Below are 20,539 nucleotides of genomic sequence, written 5' to 3' on the forward strand. Positions count from 1 at the left end.
GACGGTTTGAAGCATTGTATACTATGACTAAGGACTGATGTTAGGCAAGAGGAAGGGGAAGAGGTAATCGCCTGAAGAGGCTTGAGGTGGAGAAATCGACCAGTGCAAACCCATATCATTTTCTTTTTTCAAGGTTGTTGAGTGGGAGTAGAAATCTAGATTTGACTTGTTGAACGTTTAAAAAAACAATAATAGCTTTTTATTTTTCAAAATACATGCAAAGATAGTTTTCAACTTTCCCTTTTGTTCTGAATTTCTCTCCTTTTCCTCTTAACAGCAAATAATCCAACACAGATTAAACATGTGCAATTCTTCTAAACATATTTCCATATCTGTCATGTTGCCCGAGGAAAAAAAATCAGAACCAAGGAGGGGAGGGGGAGAGAAAGCAAACAAACAATAACAACCAAAAGGATAAAAACACCATGCTTTTATCCCGCAGTCAGTCTCCATAGTTCTCTCTCTCTGGGTGCGGATGGCTCTTTCCATCACAAGTCTTTTGGAATTGTCTTGAATCATCTTTGTTAAAAAGAGCCAGAGCTCTGAACTTTAATAAAACTTAAATAGGAATTGTGTTTAATGCTTAGCACAGTGCCTGGCCCGAAGTAGGTGCTAAATAAATCCTTCCAACGTGAAAATTAAAAAGGCAGCGTAGAACAGATCCCTAGCTTAGATCGGGCCCTGGTCCTTTTGGACTCGGCATCCTGCATCCCTGGATTTCTTCGGCTCTCACCTGGCGGCGCCCACCCCGCCCAGAGCTTGGCCCGCCTGGGCTCCAAGCCCCGCCCAAAGCTTCCCTCCCACTGTCCGGAGGAGGAGGCCGTGCACCGCCCCCTTGGCGCTATTGCTCCAATCAGGAGTCAGTGATCTCAGACGTCGGCGGTGACGCGCGGCACGCAGCCGAGCCGAGCGGCTGGGCTGAGGTGGCCGGCTCCCGGGGCTCGGGGGCTCCGAGCTGGCGGCGGCTCGGGGAGGAGAAGCCGGGCCGGCTTGGGTCGGGCCGGGGCGTCCGTCCCTTCCTCCGGCCAGCCTCGCCATGCAGGGCCCCGCCGGCAACACGAGCCGCGGAATGACGGGTGGGCCGCCCCCCACGGCCTCGGCCGGGGCCGGCGAGCGGGGCTGCGAGAACGGCGCCTTTATGGACAGCTTCGGCATCTTCCTGCAGGGGCTGCTCGGAGTTGTGGCCTTCAGCACCTTAATGCGTGAGTGACGGCGGGCGGAGCCGGGGATCCCGCGCCAAGCCTCCCCTTATCGGCCCGGGGCCCCCAGGAAGGAGCGACGCTGCCACGCCCCTGGGGGGGTCTTGTTGGACACCCCCGAGGATGTCCAGTGTGGGACATTCTCTGGCCCACACAGTGCGGGCGTCCCCACCCATCCACGCGTGGTCAGAATTGACTCCACCCTCCCACGGACCCCCGCATCCCGAGGTTCTCTGTTCCCCTGGACGCCCCCTGGCACCCTGCTTGCTGACCTCTGGCAGCGTTTCCTCTCTCCCCACACCTGAACTCCGTAAGCTCCTGCCTGATTGCCGGACCTCTGTGCTGGAGTCCACCTGCAGCCACTTCTTTCCCGGGGGAAATGGGGGTCTCCTATCTGCTTCTCTCGCCCCTCAGGAGCCAGAGTCCTGACACTCATGTTGGTGGCACGTCCCGGTCGTGCTCTGTCGTGGGCCCTTTACTCTATCCATCCTAACCCCCTCTCCCCGCGATAATTATTCACTGGATTTCCCGGAATGTGACAACTCTTATCCTTACACCCCAGTGCCCAAGCACTTTTCAGAGCTCCACCCCTTCTCCCGGTCTTCAACTTTGCTAACTAAATTTCAGGCCTTTCCCCACTCTTCTGCCATTTCTGCTTGGACATTCCCCTCTCCATAGGCTAAGGCCGAGGGTCCTTGAAGTCCCAGAGGAACTTACCTTGAGAAAGCCAGAAGTAAAAAGGGGAAACAGCAGATGTTCTTCCTGGAAAGCTGGAAACTTTGCTTAGTCATCAATTTTGCCTTTGGCGGGGAGGGGGAGGAAGGGAAGGGGATAGAGTTTATTTTTGTTCTTTCTTTTGGCTAGGTGTGTGGGAGTTTCCCTTTTTTTTCCTTTAAAGATACTGGAAGGCAGCTCTTCTATTGATGTCGGTTTGTATTTGACGTCGGAGGGGCTGAAGGGGGAGTAGGATTATTAGGGGTCATTCTTAGGATGAGTTTGGCAAATATTCCTCCAAAATGCCTAGTGGTGGATTGGAGACCTCTTTGTTGGCCTAGGAGGGAGGGAGAATGAAAAGGGTAGCAATCTATTCGAAGTGCGGTTAAGTCACTGGAGCTACAGATTGTATTCTCACTGCTCCTTAGCTATGCATTTCTTTCCTCTCTCCCAATTATGTAAGTAATTTCAGGGTGATATTATCTTAGTTTTCCTCATTATCCCTTCTTTCCTTCCCAGAGAACTCTTAAAACAAAATAGTATTTTTAAAATTATTTTATTTAAAAATACTATTTTTAAAGACCAAAAAAAGAGGAAAAAATCAGCACAATTATCACTGCATTGAAAATGTTCAAAAATACCTGCAATATGTAATACTCGTGGTCTTCTCACTTTTACCATAAGATGTTCTCTCATTTAACTTAACATTTATATTTTTCTACATTTACTTTTTGGTTTTTGATATGTAGTTGTTTTTTCCATTTGCATTGTTTTAGTTACTTTGCATGTTGTTTTCTTGGCTCTGCTTTCATTCATCAGTTCAGGAAGATCTTGCCGTGCTTCTCTGTATTCATATTTCTCATAGTACAGTAATTCTCCAATTTAATCATATACCAAAATTTGTTTTACTATGACCCATTCGGTGGTCTTCTATTTTGTTTTCAAATCTTTGCTATCAAAAAAAAATTGCTATCATAAATATGTTGGTACATTTGGGGACTTTGTTAGGATCTTAGTCCAGTAATGACATTTCTGGTTCATATGATAAAATGTTGTAGTCGCTTATTTTGCATAATTCAAAATTTCTTTCCAGAGTGGTTGTACCATTTCACAGCTCCACCAACAATGTATTAATGTGCTTGTCATGCCTCAAATCCTGCCAACATCAACTGTTGACATTTTTTTGTCTTTGCCAATTTGCCAGTATGAAATGAAATTATTGGGTTTTTAGTTTTAGTGATTTAGAGCATTCTATCATTTGTTTGTGAATACTTTGCAATTCTTTGGGCCACTGTTTGTTTATATTCTTTGACCACTGCAGGAATGCTTAGCTAGTATTTTTGTACTTAGTAAGGTCTTTGTTTCGGCAGTGTGGCCACTGGACTTTTTGCTGTGCTTGTTTGTTAAATTGGACCCCAGAGGGTTAGGTTTGGACTTCTAATCCAATCTCTGTCATATGGTGCTGGGAGTTTCCAGTTGTCTTCAAGGTCCCATTCTAGTCTACTTTTCCTCTTTGCAAGACTTAAAAAGCTGGTTAACAAGTGCCCTTACTTGTGTGTTCATTATCTTCCTTTCCACTTCCAACTTGCCTTATTGTTTTTCTTTCTGGACAAATATCTATTTGTTTCCACAGTACTGATTTGTGTTAATTTAATCAAATGTGACTGACAGGAGTGTGGACTACATATAGACTTCTTTAAGATTCTATTGATGGAGGAATTAATTCCCTATGACACCCATCCTTATCTCCACATTGACTGGCTATTATCAATTTCTATTTTAAAAAAATTAGAGCCTTGATGTTTTGTAGAACCTGATATTTCTTAGTCTGACCATAATTTTTGTAAACTTTGCTAATACCGACAATCCTAAAGTTTATTCTGTGGAATCTGGTGCTTGTGTTGCAGTGAAAGAAATGTAATTATGAACAGAAAATGTAGTTGTAAAGATGGGGGAAAAGATGACTTGAGTGGACCAGTGAGTGCTTAGGGATTTCAACAAATTTGTATTAAGTGTGCAAGGAATAGTCTGTATGCTGGCAATACAACGATACAATAGATACAACCCTTGCTTTCAAGTACTAACTTGAATTCTTATAGCCAGCATTTTAAAAACTTTTAAACATGTTTTATCACATGGTTTTCATTATCTCATTGGATCCTAAGGTTAAGGTTGTATCACAGATTGACAAGAAGTTCTATATACTGATGAAATCATAGATCCACTTCCTATTCTTATCTTTTGAGTTTTATAACAACTTTCTGAGGAAAATAGTGATCTTATTTTCATTTCAGTAATTAGCAATTTGGATTTGAACCCAGATTTTCTGACTACAAATCTAGCACTTTCTTCTAACATTGTCTTTCACTCCCTTTTAAACCTCTTGGATTCATTTGACTTGTGACACAAAGGATTTATCTGTAAAGACTGAACTTCAAAGGAATTCTTGGTTTATTTTAGATTTGACTTTACTGAAACTGTTTTATGTAAAGAGAATCTTGAAACATATATTGAGAATATTGAAACATAGGAGCAGGAACTTTGTCTAATTCTATGACCTTGATCTTGATACAAACATTCAGAAAATTTGAACAAGAACCTACCAATCCAGGAGGAAGGAAAGCGGAGCTTACATGGATTGGTCAAGGCAGAAAGAACATGGAATAGGGAAAGGTAAAATCTTCATGAAATACCTGATCCAGACTGGAGGGCATCTTTTCCATTCCATATCATTCAGATGTAAGAATTGGGATCATAGACTTAGCAGTTTCTATTGCTATAAGAGAACAGAAATCTTAAGATAACACTCTGAACCTTCCTTCCCTGACTCTGAATTCTAGGGTTTGCTTGGTGAATATCAGGAAGATAGTGAAATGTTTTTAGGAAGAGAAAGAGTGGGAAGGTTTTAGGAGGATGCTGCTAAGTAAGATTCATTCAGAAAACATTCATTAAGCATCTGTTACATGTAAAGGCATAGATGCTAGGAATATGATGATTAAAAAATGACCATAGTCCCTGCCTTTGAGTATTCCTTCATTCCAAACAATTAGGTTTGGAATTTGCCAGGCCTACTGGGAGAGTCTTTTTTTTTCCTTTTTATTAGGAAGTTAAAAATAAAATGAAACATTTCAATGTACAAAGAATAACACAAAAGGATAGTATATGAAACCTGACTTTCTAATATGTAGTTTCCCTTTTTTCCCCCATATTATAATTTAACACGGTAGTTACACCACTATACCCTTCTAATATTCCTTTTGCTCGCCCCCTTTTAAAAAAAAGATTCAGTGGCATTCTTTTCCTTCTTTTTGTGTTACTTTACCTTTTCTGTCATTATTACTTTTCTTTTCCCCCTGCAAGAAAAAAGAAAAATCTTGTCTTGTAACAAGTCAGTCAAGTCAGTAAACATTTATTAACTGCCTACTATGGGTCAGGCACTATGTTAAGTGCTGGGAATATAAAGAAAGGTAAAAGACTTACTTACAACTTACAAAATGATGGGGGAAACAACATGCCAACCAGTATGTACTAACTATATTATATACAGAATAAATAGGAAATAATCAACAGGAAGAAGGCATTAGAATTAAGAGGAATTGGGAAAGGCTTACTGTGAAGGTGAGATTTTAGCTGGGTCTTGAAGAATTCAGGAGAGAAAGTATTCCAGGCATGGAAGACGACCAGTGAAAATAATGTTTTTCAGAAACAGCAAGTAGGCCAATGACACTCGATTACAGAGTAAAGTGTGGTTGGGGTCGGAGATGGTAGGAAGTTGTAAGAAAACTGAAAAAGTTGGTGGTGGGGAGCTAAGTCATGAAGGACTTGAAATGCCTAAGTCATGAAGGACTTGAAATGCCAATTGGAGGATTTTATATTTGATATTGGATGTTATGAGGACCTTCTGGAGTTTATTTGTGTAGGGATTGACATGGTCAGATCTGCACTTTAGGAACGTCATTTTGGTGACGGAATGGACTGGGGAGAAAATTGTGGCAGGCAGGTAAGCTATTTCAGTTGTCCAGATGTAAGGTGATAAAGGTCTGCATTAAGGTGATGGCAGTATCTGAGGAGAGAAAGATGAGTGTTTAAGAGAAGTTGTAAAGATGAAATTGACATGCCTTGGCAACAGATTGGATATGGAAGGGAAGGCAATGACTTGAGGATAATACTCTCAACAGGAACAGAGAAGTTTGGGTGCAGGCGGGGAAATAACAAATCCAGTTTTGAACATATTAAGATGTCTTTAGAAGGTTATCAAATTTGAGATAGCTAATCAATATTTGGAGGTGGGAAACTGGAGGTCAGATTAGGGCTGGATAAATAAAATTGAGAATTATTAGCTTAGAGATATTGATGAAATCCCTAGTTATAGATATTTCATATTTCTTTGAAGAAAATGTTGGGAGGTGTTAGGAATATAAAGTACCAAATAATATCACAAAAATGATATTAATTCATTAATTCAGACAGAGAATGACTTTGCTAATATGGGCGTAATTTCCAAATTACTCTCTGTAGTACAAACTTGTACTAGTAGTACATGGACTTCTTGGAACAAAGATCACAATCAGTAACCAACTAAAATAAAGAATTTTTAAAAGGGTAGTATGGTATTTAATTGAAGTACTTCTAATCTGACTTGTTTAAACACTTTTAACCTGACTTATTTAAACAAACAGTTTAATTGAAATTGATTAAAGACTGTCACCATTTTCTAAGGAAATTCAACCAATGCAAAGGAGTTCTTACTAAAGGAAGACCAAAAGAACCCTGAAACTATCCCAGTCAGCAAGCCCACTTGATCTCTCTATCAAGCAGCCAAGAGATTTAAGATATATAAATTCAAAATAAAATTACTGGAGAGAAAATTAAATAAATAATTTGAAAAAGATACATAAATACATTGGTAACTCTTATGAAGAAATGAATATTGTGAACAATATTGCCACAAAAGTAAATCAAGAAATAGGGAAGGGGAAAACAAATTCATAGAAAACTTAGTAGGAGACTTACTTAAACTGTCATTTTAGAGATATTTAAAGATGAAATTGGAAGAGGATAACTAAGAGATGAAAAGGAAAGAATATCCATCAAGATTTTAACATAATTCTTCATTGATAATGTTAGAATATTTTTTATTTAGATTCTTAATATTATAGTCCCAAATGTGCTTAATGTGTTGTATGAGAAAACAGTCTGCCTCTTTAGACTTTCTCTTTCTCAAGATCCAATCTAGCATCTCTAGCTATCTTCTGGACAGTTCCATCAAAATCAAACAGACAAATTTGTCTATTTTCCTGGAAGTAATAGGAAATCACTGACACTTCTTAATCCAGGAAATGACTTATTTCTGTTTTAGGATTATATCAATTTGGCAACTGTGCTCTAGAATGGATTTCAGGGGGAGAAATTTGATGTAGAGGCATTAGTTCAATAGCTTATCAAAATAACTAAGGTCAGAAGCAATAAGGATCTGAATTGGAATGGTTGTAGTTTGAGTAGAGAACAGGAACTGATGAAAGAGAAATTTCCTGAACAAGAGTAGCCATTGTTTGTGCACGGGGGTAGTGATTGAAGAGTTTGTGTACCTGGGGACTAGAAAAATGATATTATCTTTATGGAAATAGGAAGGTTAGAAAAGGAGTTGAGGGACTGGCTAGTCCTCTTCCTGGGCAGGAGTGATCCTAGTGTTGAGGAAAGGAAGATCATGGAATATGTTTTGACATGTTGAGTTTTAAATGCCAGTGGGACTTCTGTTGGTGTTGAGTTGTTTTTCAGCCATGTCCAATTCTTCATGAACTCTTTCAGTGTTTTCTTGGCAAAGATACTGGACTAATTTGCCATTTCCTTCTTTAGTTCATTTTACAGGTAAGAAAATTGAGGCAAATGGGGTTCAGTGACTTGTCCTGGGTCACATAGTTAGGAATTGTTTGAGGCCAAATTTGAACTTAGGAAGATGAATCTTCCTGACTCTGGGTCTGGTTCTCTATCCACTGGACTACCTTGCTGCCCCATAATGAAACATCTATATGATGGGTAATTAAGGATGGAAGTTTATGTAATTTCCTTTTTTTTTTTTCTTTTTGTATTTTTGATTTTGATCATTTAGTTTTCCTTTCTCATTTAAAAAAATGTATTTGGGGCACCTACTTGGTGAAGTAGATAAGAACACTAGCTCTGGAATCAGGAAAACCTGAATTTAAATTTGGCCTCAGACACTTAACACTGCCTAGCTGTGTGACTCTGGGTGAGTTACTTAACCCCAGTTGTCTCACAGAAAAAAAAAAAAAAAATTAAGAGAAAAAAATTATTTAACAGTTGTTAACCGTTTTAAAAAAACTCTTTAAATTAAAATTTTGTTTTTCTTTATATTTTTGAAAAATTCCATTTTTTGTTTTTATTTGGAGATTTTTTTCATTTGTTGTTGGGATGTTTTGTTTTTGTTTTTGTTTTTCGTTTTTTTCAGCTGCAAGTACTCATTTTTCCATCTCCTTACCTCTGAGCTTTTTCATGAACTATCCCCATTTTACCTCTGTTTCTTTAAAGTCCTTAGTTTTTTTCAGGGTTTAGCTTTCCTGATTCTCTTAGTTACTTGTGTCTCCAGTAATTTTGTATTTATTTTTCTATAAACCTTCTCCTCTTTCTTTTCTGCTTCTTTCTTCTTTTACTAAAACTAGAAATGAAAAATCATTTTTAAATGCTCACTGTGTGTCAAACACTCTGCTAAGTAGTGAAGTTACAAATATAAAATCAAAATAGCCCCTACCTTGAAGGAGCTTATATTCTTTTTTTTTTTTTTTTTATCCTCAATAGTTTTTTTATTTTCCAAATACATGTAAAGGTAGTTTTCAGCATTCATTTTTGTAATACTTTGTGTTCCAGATTTTTCTCCCTCTGTCCCTTACCTTTCTCTTCCCTAAGACAGCAAGCAATCTGTTAAATATGTATAATTCTTTTAAACATATTTTCATATTTGTCATGTTGTGCAAGAAAAATCAGATCAAAAGGGGAAAAAAACAAGAGAAAAAGCAACCAAACAAAAGATGAAAATACTAAGCTTTGATCCACATTCAGTCTCTCCCTGGATATGATTGGCATTTTCTATCCTGATATTGGAATTAGCTTGAATCAGTGTATTGCTGAGAAGAGCCAAGATTATCAGAATTGATCCATCACATAATGTTGTTTGTTACTATGTACAATGTTCTCTTGGTTCTGCTCACTTCTCTCACTATCAGTTCCTATAAGTCTTTCCAAGGTTTTCAGAAATCAGCCTGCTCATCATTTGTTATAGAACAGTACATTCATATACCATAATTGATTCAGCCGTTCTCCAGCTGATGGGCATCCCCTCAATTTCCAGTTTCTTGCCATTGCAAAAAGGGCAAACATTTTTTGCACATGTGGGTCCCTTTTCCTCCTCTAAGATCTCTTTGGGATATAGACCCAATAGAGACAAAGCTGGATTAAAGAGTATGCACCTTTGAGCACAGTTCCAAATTGCTCTCTAGAATAGCTGAATCATATCACAATTCGACCAGCATCACATTAGTGAAGGAGCTCATATGCTACCTGGAAAAGACAGCACATACAGGTTCAACTTGTTTATAGTTGGAGAAGATGGGGAATGACGGGAAATACTGCTGGTTCCAGGCAACATAAAATGAAAGATCACTTTTTAGAGGCCAGGATCTTTGGGGCAGGAGTCAGAGTTGCAATAGGAAGTGTACAGGCAACATAATTTCAAGATGGCTGGTTGAGATATAGACAAGAGAAAGTAAAAAGCACATTTGTCACAGCCCAGAGTCCCAGGAATGAGACCAGTTGTGGTGGAAGGAATTTATTAAATCAATCAGTAAATATTTATTAAGCACTTTCTATATTCTAGGTACTGTGCTGTATACTGGGAATACAAAAATAAAACTACTCTGCAAATTCTTAAGAATAGAACCAATTTTACTTCTGGAATTCTTGCTGATTTTTTTTTTTTTTTTTAACTTCAATGTTCTTTCCTTGGTTCTCTAGCCCATAATATATATTCATTACATTGGATCCTCCTCCTCTTCCTTTAGTTTAGGTGATTTTCTTACAAGGATTTTTCTTCTTGTTTTTTACTATATTTGGGTCATATGTTTTTATTTGATGTGCTAGAGAGGGTCTGGACTCAATTACAAAAATTTATTACTAAAATGAAAAGCTACTAAAGTTAGTGTTTTCCAGTTCTTCTAAATTTTTGTTGAAAAATTTGTGGTTGCATAGTAGTATATCTGCTATGTTCTAAGGCCAAAGTCTTGTGAATCCACTCTTATGAAGAGGAACTTGTAATTTAATTCCATCAATAAAAACATTTAAGAGAGAACATGGAATATTAAGGCAAAATCAACTGATTGTAGTAAGCTGGTGTGTATATCACATTGTAAATTTTACACAGTCTGCCAAAATGGGTCCTAGATGAGGAGGGAGGCTCAGAGAAGTTATGTGCACACAGATGATCAGGTTTGCAATACCTCAAGGACTTGGTTTTTACTGCCAGATGATGAGGTTAGTATTCCCTTCAATTCCCAGTCAGGGAACCAAATGATGAGGTTTGGCACAGGGCAGAGAGTTGTGGGAACCCCTTCTGGTTGGCGCAGGTCCAACATGAAAAGAATTCACGAACACGAAAGGTTAGACTGGCAAAAGGAAGTTTATTGGCACTGAGAAGTCAGCTTTTGCTAGAAGGCTGACTTCTGAGTGACAAAGTCTTGGCAGAGAAATAAACAGGGGTGTGCTAACATTTAGAAGAGGGGGTCTATTCTCAGTGGGTAGGGTTCTGGCAGGTATCTATGCCAAGGAAAGAGAGGGGTTCCTTGACAAGAGATGGTCCTGCTTTGAGTCTCTGAAGAGAAATGAGCTGCAAGTTTCTCTTTTTTATAAGGAATCTGAAATTGGTTTCAATTGAATGAGATTCCTTCAATATTGTCATTGCTCCCAGGCCTAAATGAGACTACTTACTGGGAATGGTCCTAAGCCAATTTGCAGTTCAATTGAAGTCCATAGAAATATCAAATCTAGATCTCCAACTAAATGGGACCACTTAAGTTCGAGCTAAGTAGGGAGTGGTCCTGGGCTAATCTTAATGAAACTACTTAACTGCCTCAAAGGGTGGGTCCCTGTCAGGAGAGTTTCTGGGTTCCCCTATAAGTTTGAGACCCTAGGCTGACTCTGAGCTAGTCATTAACCTCTGTGAATCTCAGTTTCCTTTATAGAATGGGGAACCTCATGCCATTATAGGATTTATGACAATTTAAAAAAAATTTTTTTTTTTTTTTTACAATTCTTGAAGCGTTATATGGACACTTCATTGATATTTATGAAGCTGCCTCTTAAAGTTGCATTGTAGACAGGAGGAAAAAAACAGAATCAAGATCAAGAAAGATGAAGGATCTCATCCTTCAGCTTCAAGATGACAGTGATTTCCAAGGACTTTCCTAGAAATGAAGTAGCTGTTCACCATTGACTTTAACAGAGATCTGTTTACAATAGACATCATTCTCCAGACCTTCCTCACTGGGGAACCTTTGCTGGCTCACTATGGTAGTCCTAATCCTGCTTTTCTTTTATTCCCATTCTATTTCCACAACCTGGGCCAATCCATATCCCTGTCTTCCAGTTCTGGAACTACAGTCAAATCAGTCTTGCTTGGAAAAGTTGTGTCGGTCTAATCCCTTAAGGTTGTCTTCACCCCTGTCACTTTCCAGACCAGAACAGCCCTCTTTTTAACCTGGCCCCCTTGGGCTGCCCGCTGGGGTTAGTACAGTTGTTCTTTGGGCACTTTAGTCCTGTGGGCTTTTCTTGGCAGGGATGCTGGAGCAGCTGGCCATTTCCTTCTTCAGTTCATTCTGCAGATGAGGGAACTAAGGCACACAGGGAGAAGACTTCACACAGCTGGGAAATGTCTGAGGCCAGATTTGAACTCTGAGAGAAATCCTAGACCCAGTGCTCTATGTACTATGGCGTCCTCTAGCTTGGCACATAGGAACACAAAAGCTTTTTTTCATTATACTTTAGAACCAGAAAGAATCTCAGAAGCCTGAATCCAGTTCCCCGATTATAACTTGGAGAAATGGAGGCCCAGTTTGCCTCTGCCCTCTGAAGACTTGTGGCCTGCTGGTACAACTCCTTGCATAGGGGAGTAGGAATTCCTGCCTGAAGTTCTCCCTCTGAAGATCACAAATCTCTCACTTTAAGAATTACATCTTTTCTTTATTGGGCCTGTTCTTTGTCCTATAAGATGTGTGATTAAGAGCTATTGTGATTAAATTTTAAAAGTAATTATCATAACCATAGACTTCTGAATAGGGTGAAGCCTTTATCTCCCCAGGAGACATCTCCCTAGTCCTCTTGCTGTTTCCATATTTTTAATGAATGAAATGGTTTCATTTCTTATGTTGTTGTTATCCTAGTATAGAACTTTCTTTGCATTTATTCATGACCTTCGGGGGTTACACTGTAAAATTCTGTCATGCAGTACTGGCGAGAAATAACTTGGAGGTTTCCAGCCAGCTGGCTGAGAATTTTTACAGCATTGATGAATAGAGCTGCCTAAGGCAGTTATGACACAAATGCAGGCTTTTACCTAGTCTTCCTGGGGAAACCCTGTTCCTTTGGGGAGATCTGTAGATTTGGGCCTTTGATTTAATTTATATGTTATGCTTTTTCAGAGTTAAAGGCCTGCCCTTTAATGCTTGTTGAATTTAGAATAACTGCATAATGGGGAGTGAAGCAGAGCCCTAGAAGGAGTAGAGGTGATCTAAAGTGCAGTGCAATCCCCAAACCCTGGCCTACAACTCAGCAGCCAGTCAAACAAGAATTGTTTGGGAATATGTGTTTTGACTTGTTTGTACTGCAGGACCCAAGAATGTAGAGAAAATTTAAGCTTTCCACCTCTCTCTTTACCTCATATAGCCTACATTCTGGGCTGATGAAGTATATGGAAAATTATTTTTTAGTTTTAACTTTTCAATTAAGATTTCATGCCCATTCTCCTGGGAAAGGGATGGCAGGAGTTTTAATAAGTTTCTATCATTTAGCTGCTAGAATTGAAATATCATATGAAGTCTGTTAGTTTCCTGAATTGTAATTCCATTGGGATCAGAGAGTAAAAGCAGAAATCCATCTATACTTTTTGGGAATTCAGTTTTGAGCAATAAGAATTCTTCTTCTTCCTATTTCCATCCTGCTATGAACAGGGCCAAGGCGTGTTGAGCAGAAACATTCAGCTGGTTCACCCTTCTCCAGATTGCTCTACTCCTTTGAACATAAAGAGGCTAAATAAACCAGTGACAGGTGAATCAGATTGTAGCATATTCATATTGTCTGTTTGGAGAAGAATTCCATTCTAGTTGTTCCCATCTTTCAGCAGAAATTGTCCAAGTTCATATGACTGCCTTTACCCAGCTTTTGGTCTAGGTTAATGGCCAGAGGTTGATGGTTGATGCAGTATTTCTAATGAAAAATTAAAATACTGAAAATTTTACTTCCTAGCTCCATTTCCATGACATCCCATGACATAGGTTGGGAGAATTCTGGAAATTGAAGTTAGGATATTCCATTGATAAATTTAGAGGTTAGAATGACAAAATCAAAATAGCTTTCCACATTGGTTAGATCCTCTGAATGCAAAATTGGTGCTTGAGTTTTGTGACAGCTCTTGTGCGTAGACCTTGTGTACTTCTGATAAAACCTTTGCTAACCTTTAGTAAAGAATCAGAGTAGGACACAAGGAAAGTATCTTGTTTGAAGAACAGCAAGGAGGCCGATGTCACTGAGTGGCAGAGTACATGGTGGTTGAGGTGTGTGGAATAAGACTGGAATGGTGAGGGAGGAAGGGAAATGTTAGGAAACGCTTTAAGCCTTAAAACATAATATAAAATAAAATGAAATATTTATGGTTAAAGAGGAGAAATTATTGCCCAAGATTGCATATAGCCGGAACTAGGACTCAGCCCAAGGTTTTCTTTACCCTCATTAGATGTACTTTTCTTTTTTTTCTGCTTTGCTGTCTTCTGTGATAGTCTCCTGAGTTAATCATTTAGTTTCTTTTTCTTAGCTTCTCCATCTGTAAAATAAGATATAAAAGTTTGTTTTTTAAAAGAGTAGTAATGCTAATAATGGATAGAAAGCACTGGTCTGACTGATCATGGCCCTCTCTTGACCAAAATGTGCCTTTGGCTCTCTTGCCTCCAGCATAAAACCCAAGCTCTCAGTATGGTGGGTATATTACACTGGCTCTAGCTTCTATTTCCAAGCAGACTAATGCACATGACACTCCCTCAGAGGCTCTGAGCACCAGAAAAATGAGCCTGCTCACTACTCCCCATACTTACCGTTTCCTGTACAGGCTGCTCTCTGCCTCCTAAAACCCCCGACTTTCTTCAAAGCCCAGCTCATCATGCCAGTTACAACATAGGACTTTTGCTGAATCTGTTGTGATTCCTCTCATTTCATCCTCCCAAGTTAGCCAGAGTTTACTTTTGTACAGAGTTTATACTCTGTACAATTCAGTTCAGTTAAATTAAGCAAGCATTCATGAAACACCTACCTGTGTGCCAGGCCCTGTGTACTAAGTGCTGAGAACACAAATACAAGAGGAAGTGAGTCCCTCCAGAAGCAGGGGGAGAAATTATATTTACCTAGGAAATACAACACAGAGTATATTTCCAGGAATGAGTACAGGTCTAATAAAAAGAGTAGCTTATTAAGAATAAAATGGCAGTTTTAAGCGAACAATGGGGTAGGATCTCAGGAAGATGAGAATGAGGGAGTTGAGAATAGTGATAAAGGAAAGAAGCCTAAGGTTTCTTATTTGGGAGTTAGGGGGAGGGGAGAAGAGAACAAGCTTTTCTTCCATGGGCATTATGCTAGCTGTTTTATAAACATCATTTTATTTAATCTCCAAAACCACCCTATGAGTGTACCTATGAGGTAGAGCCAGGGGGCAGTAGGTTATCACATGATTTACAACAGCAGTGGCAACGTTGATTTGGTTATTCCTGGACTAGAGGGAAATCAAGGAAGGAGAGAGTCCTGCCTGGTAATCGTGGTCAGTCAGAGTTGGTACTCATCCAAATCAGCTCTGCTCAGGGAATTATTCCATATTGAGTAGATTATCTGGGAGAAGAGGAGCATGGAAGGGATTAGCAAGGTCTTTGCCACCATATTTGTATGAGTGTGTTCCTTCAGTAAGGCAGATGAGTGGCTCAGTGGAGAAGAGCTCTGGGCACTTTTTGGCTTCAGACACTTAGCAGCTGTACAATCCTGGACAAGTCATTTAATGCTATTTGCTTCTGTTTCTCATCTGTAAAGTGAGTTGAAGAAGGAAATGGCAAAAATCCCAATGTCTCTGCCCGAAAAAAACCCAGATGGGATCATTAAGAGTCAGGTATGACTGAAATAAAAGGATCAACAAGACCTCCAGTATTTGAGGATAGGAACTGTTTCAGTTTTGTCTTTGTGTCCTCAGCACCTAACAATGACTGGCACATGGTAGGAGTTTAATAAATGTTTACTGATTATCTGATTGGGGATTAGTATATTTTAAGATTGGCATTAAGGATCATCCAAATTATGTATCATCTTATACATAAACCCGAATTTGTAACCTTGTTTCTAATTTTTTTGTACATCGAGCTCGATCTGTGGTATTTGTGGTCTTACAAATGACCATTCTGTGGACTGTGAATTAATGAGGTATGCCAGGAGCAACAGGACTTGGCTGAATGCCAGTACAGGTTATGTCTAGAGTTGGCTGGGGTTGGCAGAGTTCAGTGAGTTTAACATTTCAGACTGGAAGTTGTCTCTTCACCTCCCATACCTCCTTTCCTCTCTGTGTCTTCCACAGTACAGATTGCTCTCCTTGCCTTTTTTTAACGTTCCTGCTCTTTCCAGCCACAAATGACTTATAGAAACTTAAAGTAGGCCTTTCCCGACCTTTAAAGAAATTTAATCAGAATATGTTACATCAAGACAGTTTTTTTTTTTTTTTTGGGGGGGGGGGAAGCAAAAAAGAGGAGGATGATTTGATGTCTACTTGCTCCCAAGGATTTACGTAGGTGCTGTGGTTCAGGTGATTTTACTTTAAAATTTTTAGATATGAAAACATCTTTATATACCCTTTTATTTTATATATGAGAAAACTGAAGCCCACAGAGGAAGAGCCTTACCCAAACTCACACAGCTGGGACTCTTATGGCACACTCCTGGAACAGTGTTCTTTCTGTCTCCCCATACTAGATCCTTGCCTTACACTGTTACTGGAATCTTTCTCCTGTGTTCTCCTGATGCTAAAGTGTTGGAAAATACTTTAGTTCAAGTAAAAGTAACTTGTTTGAGGTAAGTTTGTCACATCTTCACTTGTGCAGAATTCATAAATGGAGAGGTTGCTGTGGGGTGCATGAAGCAAATTTTAATGTGCATGTATTAAAAAACAACAGCAACAGAAATAGACTTCTTATTTGGTGGTATTATCACTGACAAGTTTCTGAAACAGCAGATTTTCAAGTTGTGCATGTGGTAGTAAGTTATACTGATATTCACTCCTTGGCTCTATCTTCCCATAGAAATATGTTTCTCTTTCCTACTTTATCTCCTGCTTGTCTGACTGTTCTAAGTCTTTGTTGAAGCATCATACATCTCCTTTTTTTTCTTCTCCTTCTCTCCCAGCATGGATGTCTCCCAACACTTGTTTCTCTCTACAATCTATCCCTTGGTGAGTTCATATGTTTCCCATGAATTTACATATCATCTCTACAACTAGGTGGCACAGTGGATAGAACATAATTCTATCAGACTTTCTCACTGTTATATGACCCCATCAAGTCACTTAATCCCTCTCTGCCTCAGTTTCCTAAATTGTAAAGTGGGCATAATAATAGAATGAGGATCAAATGAGATAATATTTGTAAACCACTTATCACAGTATCTGGCACATAGTGGGTATTTGTTAAATTGGTATTTCATCTGTCCATCCAGGTAACTCCAATCGAAGTATTCAGCCCTCATCTCTTTCCTGAACTTCACTTTCACATTCTTTACCATTTGTCATTTTTCTCTAGCTATCTCATAGGCATCTGAAAGTCAGTATATTAAACAGAGAACTGATTCATCTTCATCACTAGCCCCAAATTGGCTCTCCTCTAAACTTCGCTTTTTCATTTGAGAGAATTCCCTTCAAGACCATCAGGTTTGGGATGCAAATCTCCCTTGGTATTCTTGCTTTCTTCAAGAAAGGCTCTGCTTGTTTTTCACTCCAGGTAACATCACATGCCTCTTCCAAGATGAGTTGATTACCTGAAATCTCTTCACCATATAGATTGGCTTATTCCTTGATACACAACACCTTCTTGAACTCTTCAGATGCTTCTCCCCTTTGATTTTAGGGCTAGAGAGAGGAATAATACACTCCTTTGTAGAGGGTTCAGCTTTCCAGGTAATTCTACATTTTCCATCATCACCTCTGCTTAGTTTCTACTCTAGGAAACATTATGCCCCTGTGTCAGCTTTCCCCAGGTATGTCTCCTCCCTCAGATTTTCAGTTTCCTTTTATTTTATCTTCCCCATTAAATTGTAAGCTCTTGAGAAGAGAGATTGTTTTTCTTTTTCTTATTTGTATTCCTAGGGTTTAGCACAATGCCCAGCACATAGTAAGTACTTTATAAATGCTTCTTGTATTGAACTGAAAACTGATTTCAGTTTCCTTTTATTTTGTCTTCCCCATTAAATTGTAAGCTCTTGAGAAGAGAGATTGTTTTTCTTTTTCTTATTTGTATTCCTAGGGTTTAGCACAATGCCAAGCACATAGTAAGTACTTTATAAATGCTTCTTGTATTGAACTGAAAACTGAATTCAAGGCTGCGCTGAGCTGTCACATATTTCATAAAACCACCCCCTCATCCTGATGAGGTTTAGATTTGGGGAACCCAAATGAAATTAGGGTTTTTGGTGATCAAGGAATTAAATGAGGTCTAGTGATGGCACAAGAGTCCCTGTAAAGGTATTTACAGACCCAAAAACCTAGGTTGATAAAAGAGATTTATTATGGGGATTGGAAGTAAGATTAAAGTCTAGTTAAGGAAATAGGTGAGAGTTAAGAGGCACTGGAAACAGTATTTCAGTGGGCAGAGACTCTTAGTGTGTCAAGCGTAGCGTAGCATGGCATGTTTGGAATCTTTGCAAAGAGAGGGTTCGGGGGTGGAGTCCCAGGTTGGTTCCTCGATGGGTTTCAGCTAGGGCTAGAATTTGAATTGAATTCAGTGGGTTTCGGGCTGACCCCATCCAGATAACAAAGATGAAACTGTTTGTGCTGCGGGGTGGAGTCCCCTCACTGAGGCAGAGTCGAAGGAGATTTTCTTCTTTAAGGATTTTCAGTTTTGGGGTTTCCTCTTCAGTCCTCCCTGTAGTATGTACTGTCTCTCTCTCTTCAAATTACCCAATGTATTATACTTATTTACTTTTTGAGTAAAATGTAAGCTTTTTGAAGTCGGGAGTGTTTGCTGTTTACGTTGCTGTATCCCCAGTATTTCACACAGTACTTTATACAGTCAGTCAGTTAACAGGCACTTATTACATATATACTGTATGTTAAATGTTGAATACAAGTGCTAGGGATACAAGAAAAACAAAAAAATTTGTTCTTGAGGTCAAAGAGCTTACATTCTAATGGGAGAGACAACATGCAAATATGAGATATATACAATATAAATGGAAGGTAATCTTAAAAAGAAGGACTAGCAGTAAGAAGGGTGGGAAAGTGATTGGGAAGGTCTCCTGCAGAATGTGGAAATTAAGTTGAATCTTGAAGGAAGCCAGGGAAGCTGCTAGGAGTTGCAGTTAAGGAGGAAAGAAGAAAGGGACAAGCATTTATTTAGCACTTATTGTATGCCAGACACTATGCTAAGAGGGACCATTCCAGGCATGAGGAATTATCATTACTAATGCATGGGCTATGGAGGTCTAGTATCTTGTAAGAGAAAAAGCAAATGGTTCCCAGTGTAGCTGGGTCATGCAGTGTATGGCACAAAGTCAAGGGTGTGAAAGGAGCAAGAAGATTGTAGCCAGGTTTTAAGTGCCAAACACAGTATTGTATATTTGATCCTAGAAATAAAAGAGAACAATTGGAGTTTGTTAAATGAGGAAGGTAGGAGTGTGACTTCAGTCCTGAGTTCTAAGAGGATGACTGGCAGCTGAGCAGAAGATGGATTGGAATGAAGAAAATTAGAAGGGCATTGGAGTGGCCCAGTAAGAATTGGTAAGGATCCATGCAAAAGTTCTGGCTGGGTGAGTAGACAGAAGGATGTATGGGAGAGACAGTTTAAAGGTTGGACATGTGGAGTGAGCCAGAGTGAGTTATTGAGGATGACAGTAAGGCTGCAAATCTTGATGGACCAGGAAGATGGTAAAGTCCTCACCAGCAGCAGGAAAGTTGGGAACAGGGAAAGACATTGAGGGAAGGTTATATTACTGGTAAAAATCATTTTCCAGTGAACATGATGCTTCCAAGAATGAGATCTGGACAGATAGAGACTATGTTCCTCAAAGAACAATGGATGCCCAGAAGAGCTGGCTTAGGGAGCCGTAGGGAGAGGTGGGCTATTCAGCACATGGGGAAATCATTCACTAGTCTCTGTTGCTCAGAGTAGTCAAGTATTTGGTCTGTTCTGTGCTTGTGGAATTCTTTAAAAGCTTTCTCAAAACAGCCTCCTCAGTGAGGGCTGACTTGCCCTCATGCCCCTTAAATCCTTTTCTTTCATATCTCTTGTTCTGCAAACTTGATGCATTTAACATGTAATGTGTATAATCATTATCTGCAGTGATAGATTTTTTCCCCTGGTTGGACTCAGTTCTTTGAAAAAAGGGACTCTGTCCTTGTGAGGCCCACCAGGAGTCCAGGAAAAGTCACATGATGATAACATTTTAATTGTTACCACTATATACTTAGGTTGTGTTTCTTTGCTAGATTCAAAAGAAACCTTAGACATTGTCAAGCATCTCATTTTACAAATGGAATAATGAACATTTAGACTTTGTATCTGGCATCTATACCATAGCGTTCTTCACATGCTTTAATAACAATAAATGTTTGTTGTTGGATGTGCTGTATGACAGGTTACTTTTATGCTGGTGTGAGAGATGGTCTATTATAATGGAAAAACAACATAATGTGGTAAAAAGGGTATGTGGAAAACAAAAGACATCAATAGAACATTAAAAAGAAGGAACACCAATTAGGTTTTGCTACTAACAAGAGTTGTTGTGAAGCTCAGATGAGATAATTGGTATTAAATTTCTTTGAAAAGCTGTCCTGAAGTAGAAAGAATACCAGATTGACAATCAGGAGCCAGGAGACTTGGGACTTGAGTCAAAGCTTTGTTCCTGAGTTGATGTCTGCTCTTAAGCAAGGTTTTGACTTTTCAGCATCTCACTTTATCCATCTGTAAAATGAGAGAAACTTGATCTCTAGAATTTCTTCTAGATCTGATTTTATTCTCTAAGAATAAAGAACATTATACTTATAGAGTGGTAATAATTAAGTTATGTTAGCATTGTACTGTCATAGAGAACCTGTGTTTTTTGTACTACTGCCTCAG

General features: G+C 39.2%; 1 protein-coding gene across 1 annotated transcript in view; it reads left to right on the forward strand.

The window, feature by feature from the left end:
- The first annotated feature begins 921 nt into the window (after positions 1–921).
- Positions 922–20,539, forward strand: part of STIMATE (STIM activating enhancer) — a 56,371-nt gene continuing 36,753 nt past the window's right edge. Inside the window, exon 1 of the mRNA XM_051984825.1 lies at positions 922–1,202. Coding sequence (XP_051840785.1) covers positions 1,037–1,202 — 166 coding nt within the window. The 5' untranslated portion in view covers positions 922–1,036. The remainder of the gene's footprint in view (positions 1,203–20,539) is intronic.

Source organism: Antechinus flavipes, chromosome 1 (genome assembly GCF_016432865.1).
Source record: "Antechinus flavipes isolate AdamAnt ecotype Samford, QLD, Australia chromosome 1, AdamAnt_v2, whole genome shotgun sequence".
NCBI classification, from domain to species: domain Eukaryota; kingdom Metazoa; phylum Chordata; class Mammalia; order Dasyuromorphia; family Dasyuridae; genus Antechinus; species Antechinus flavipes.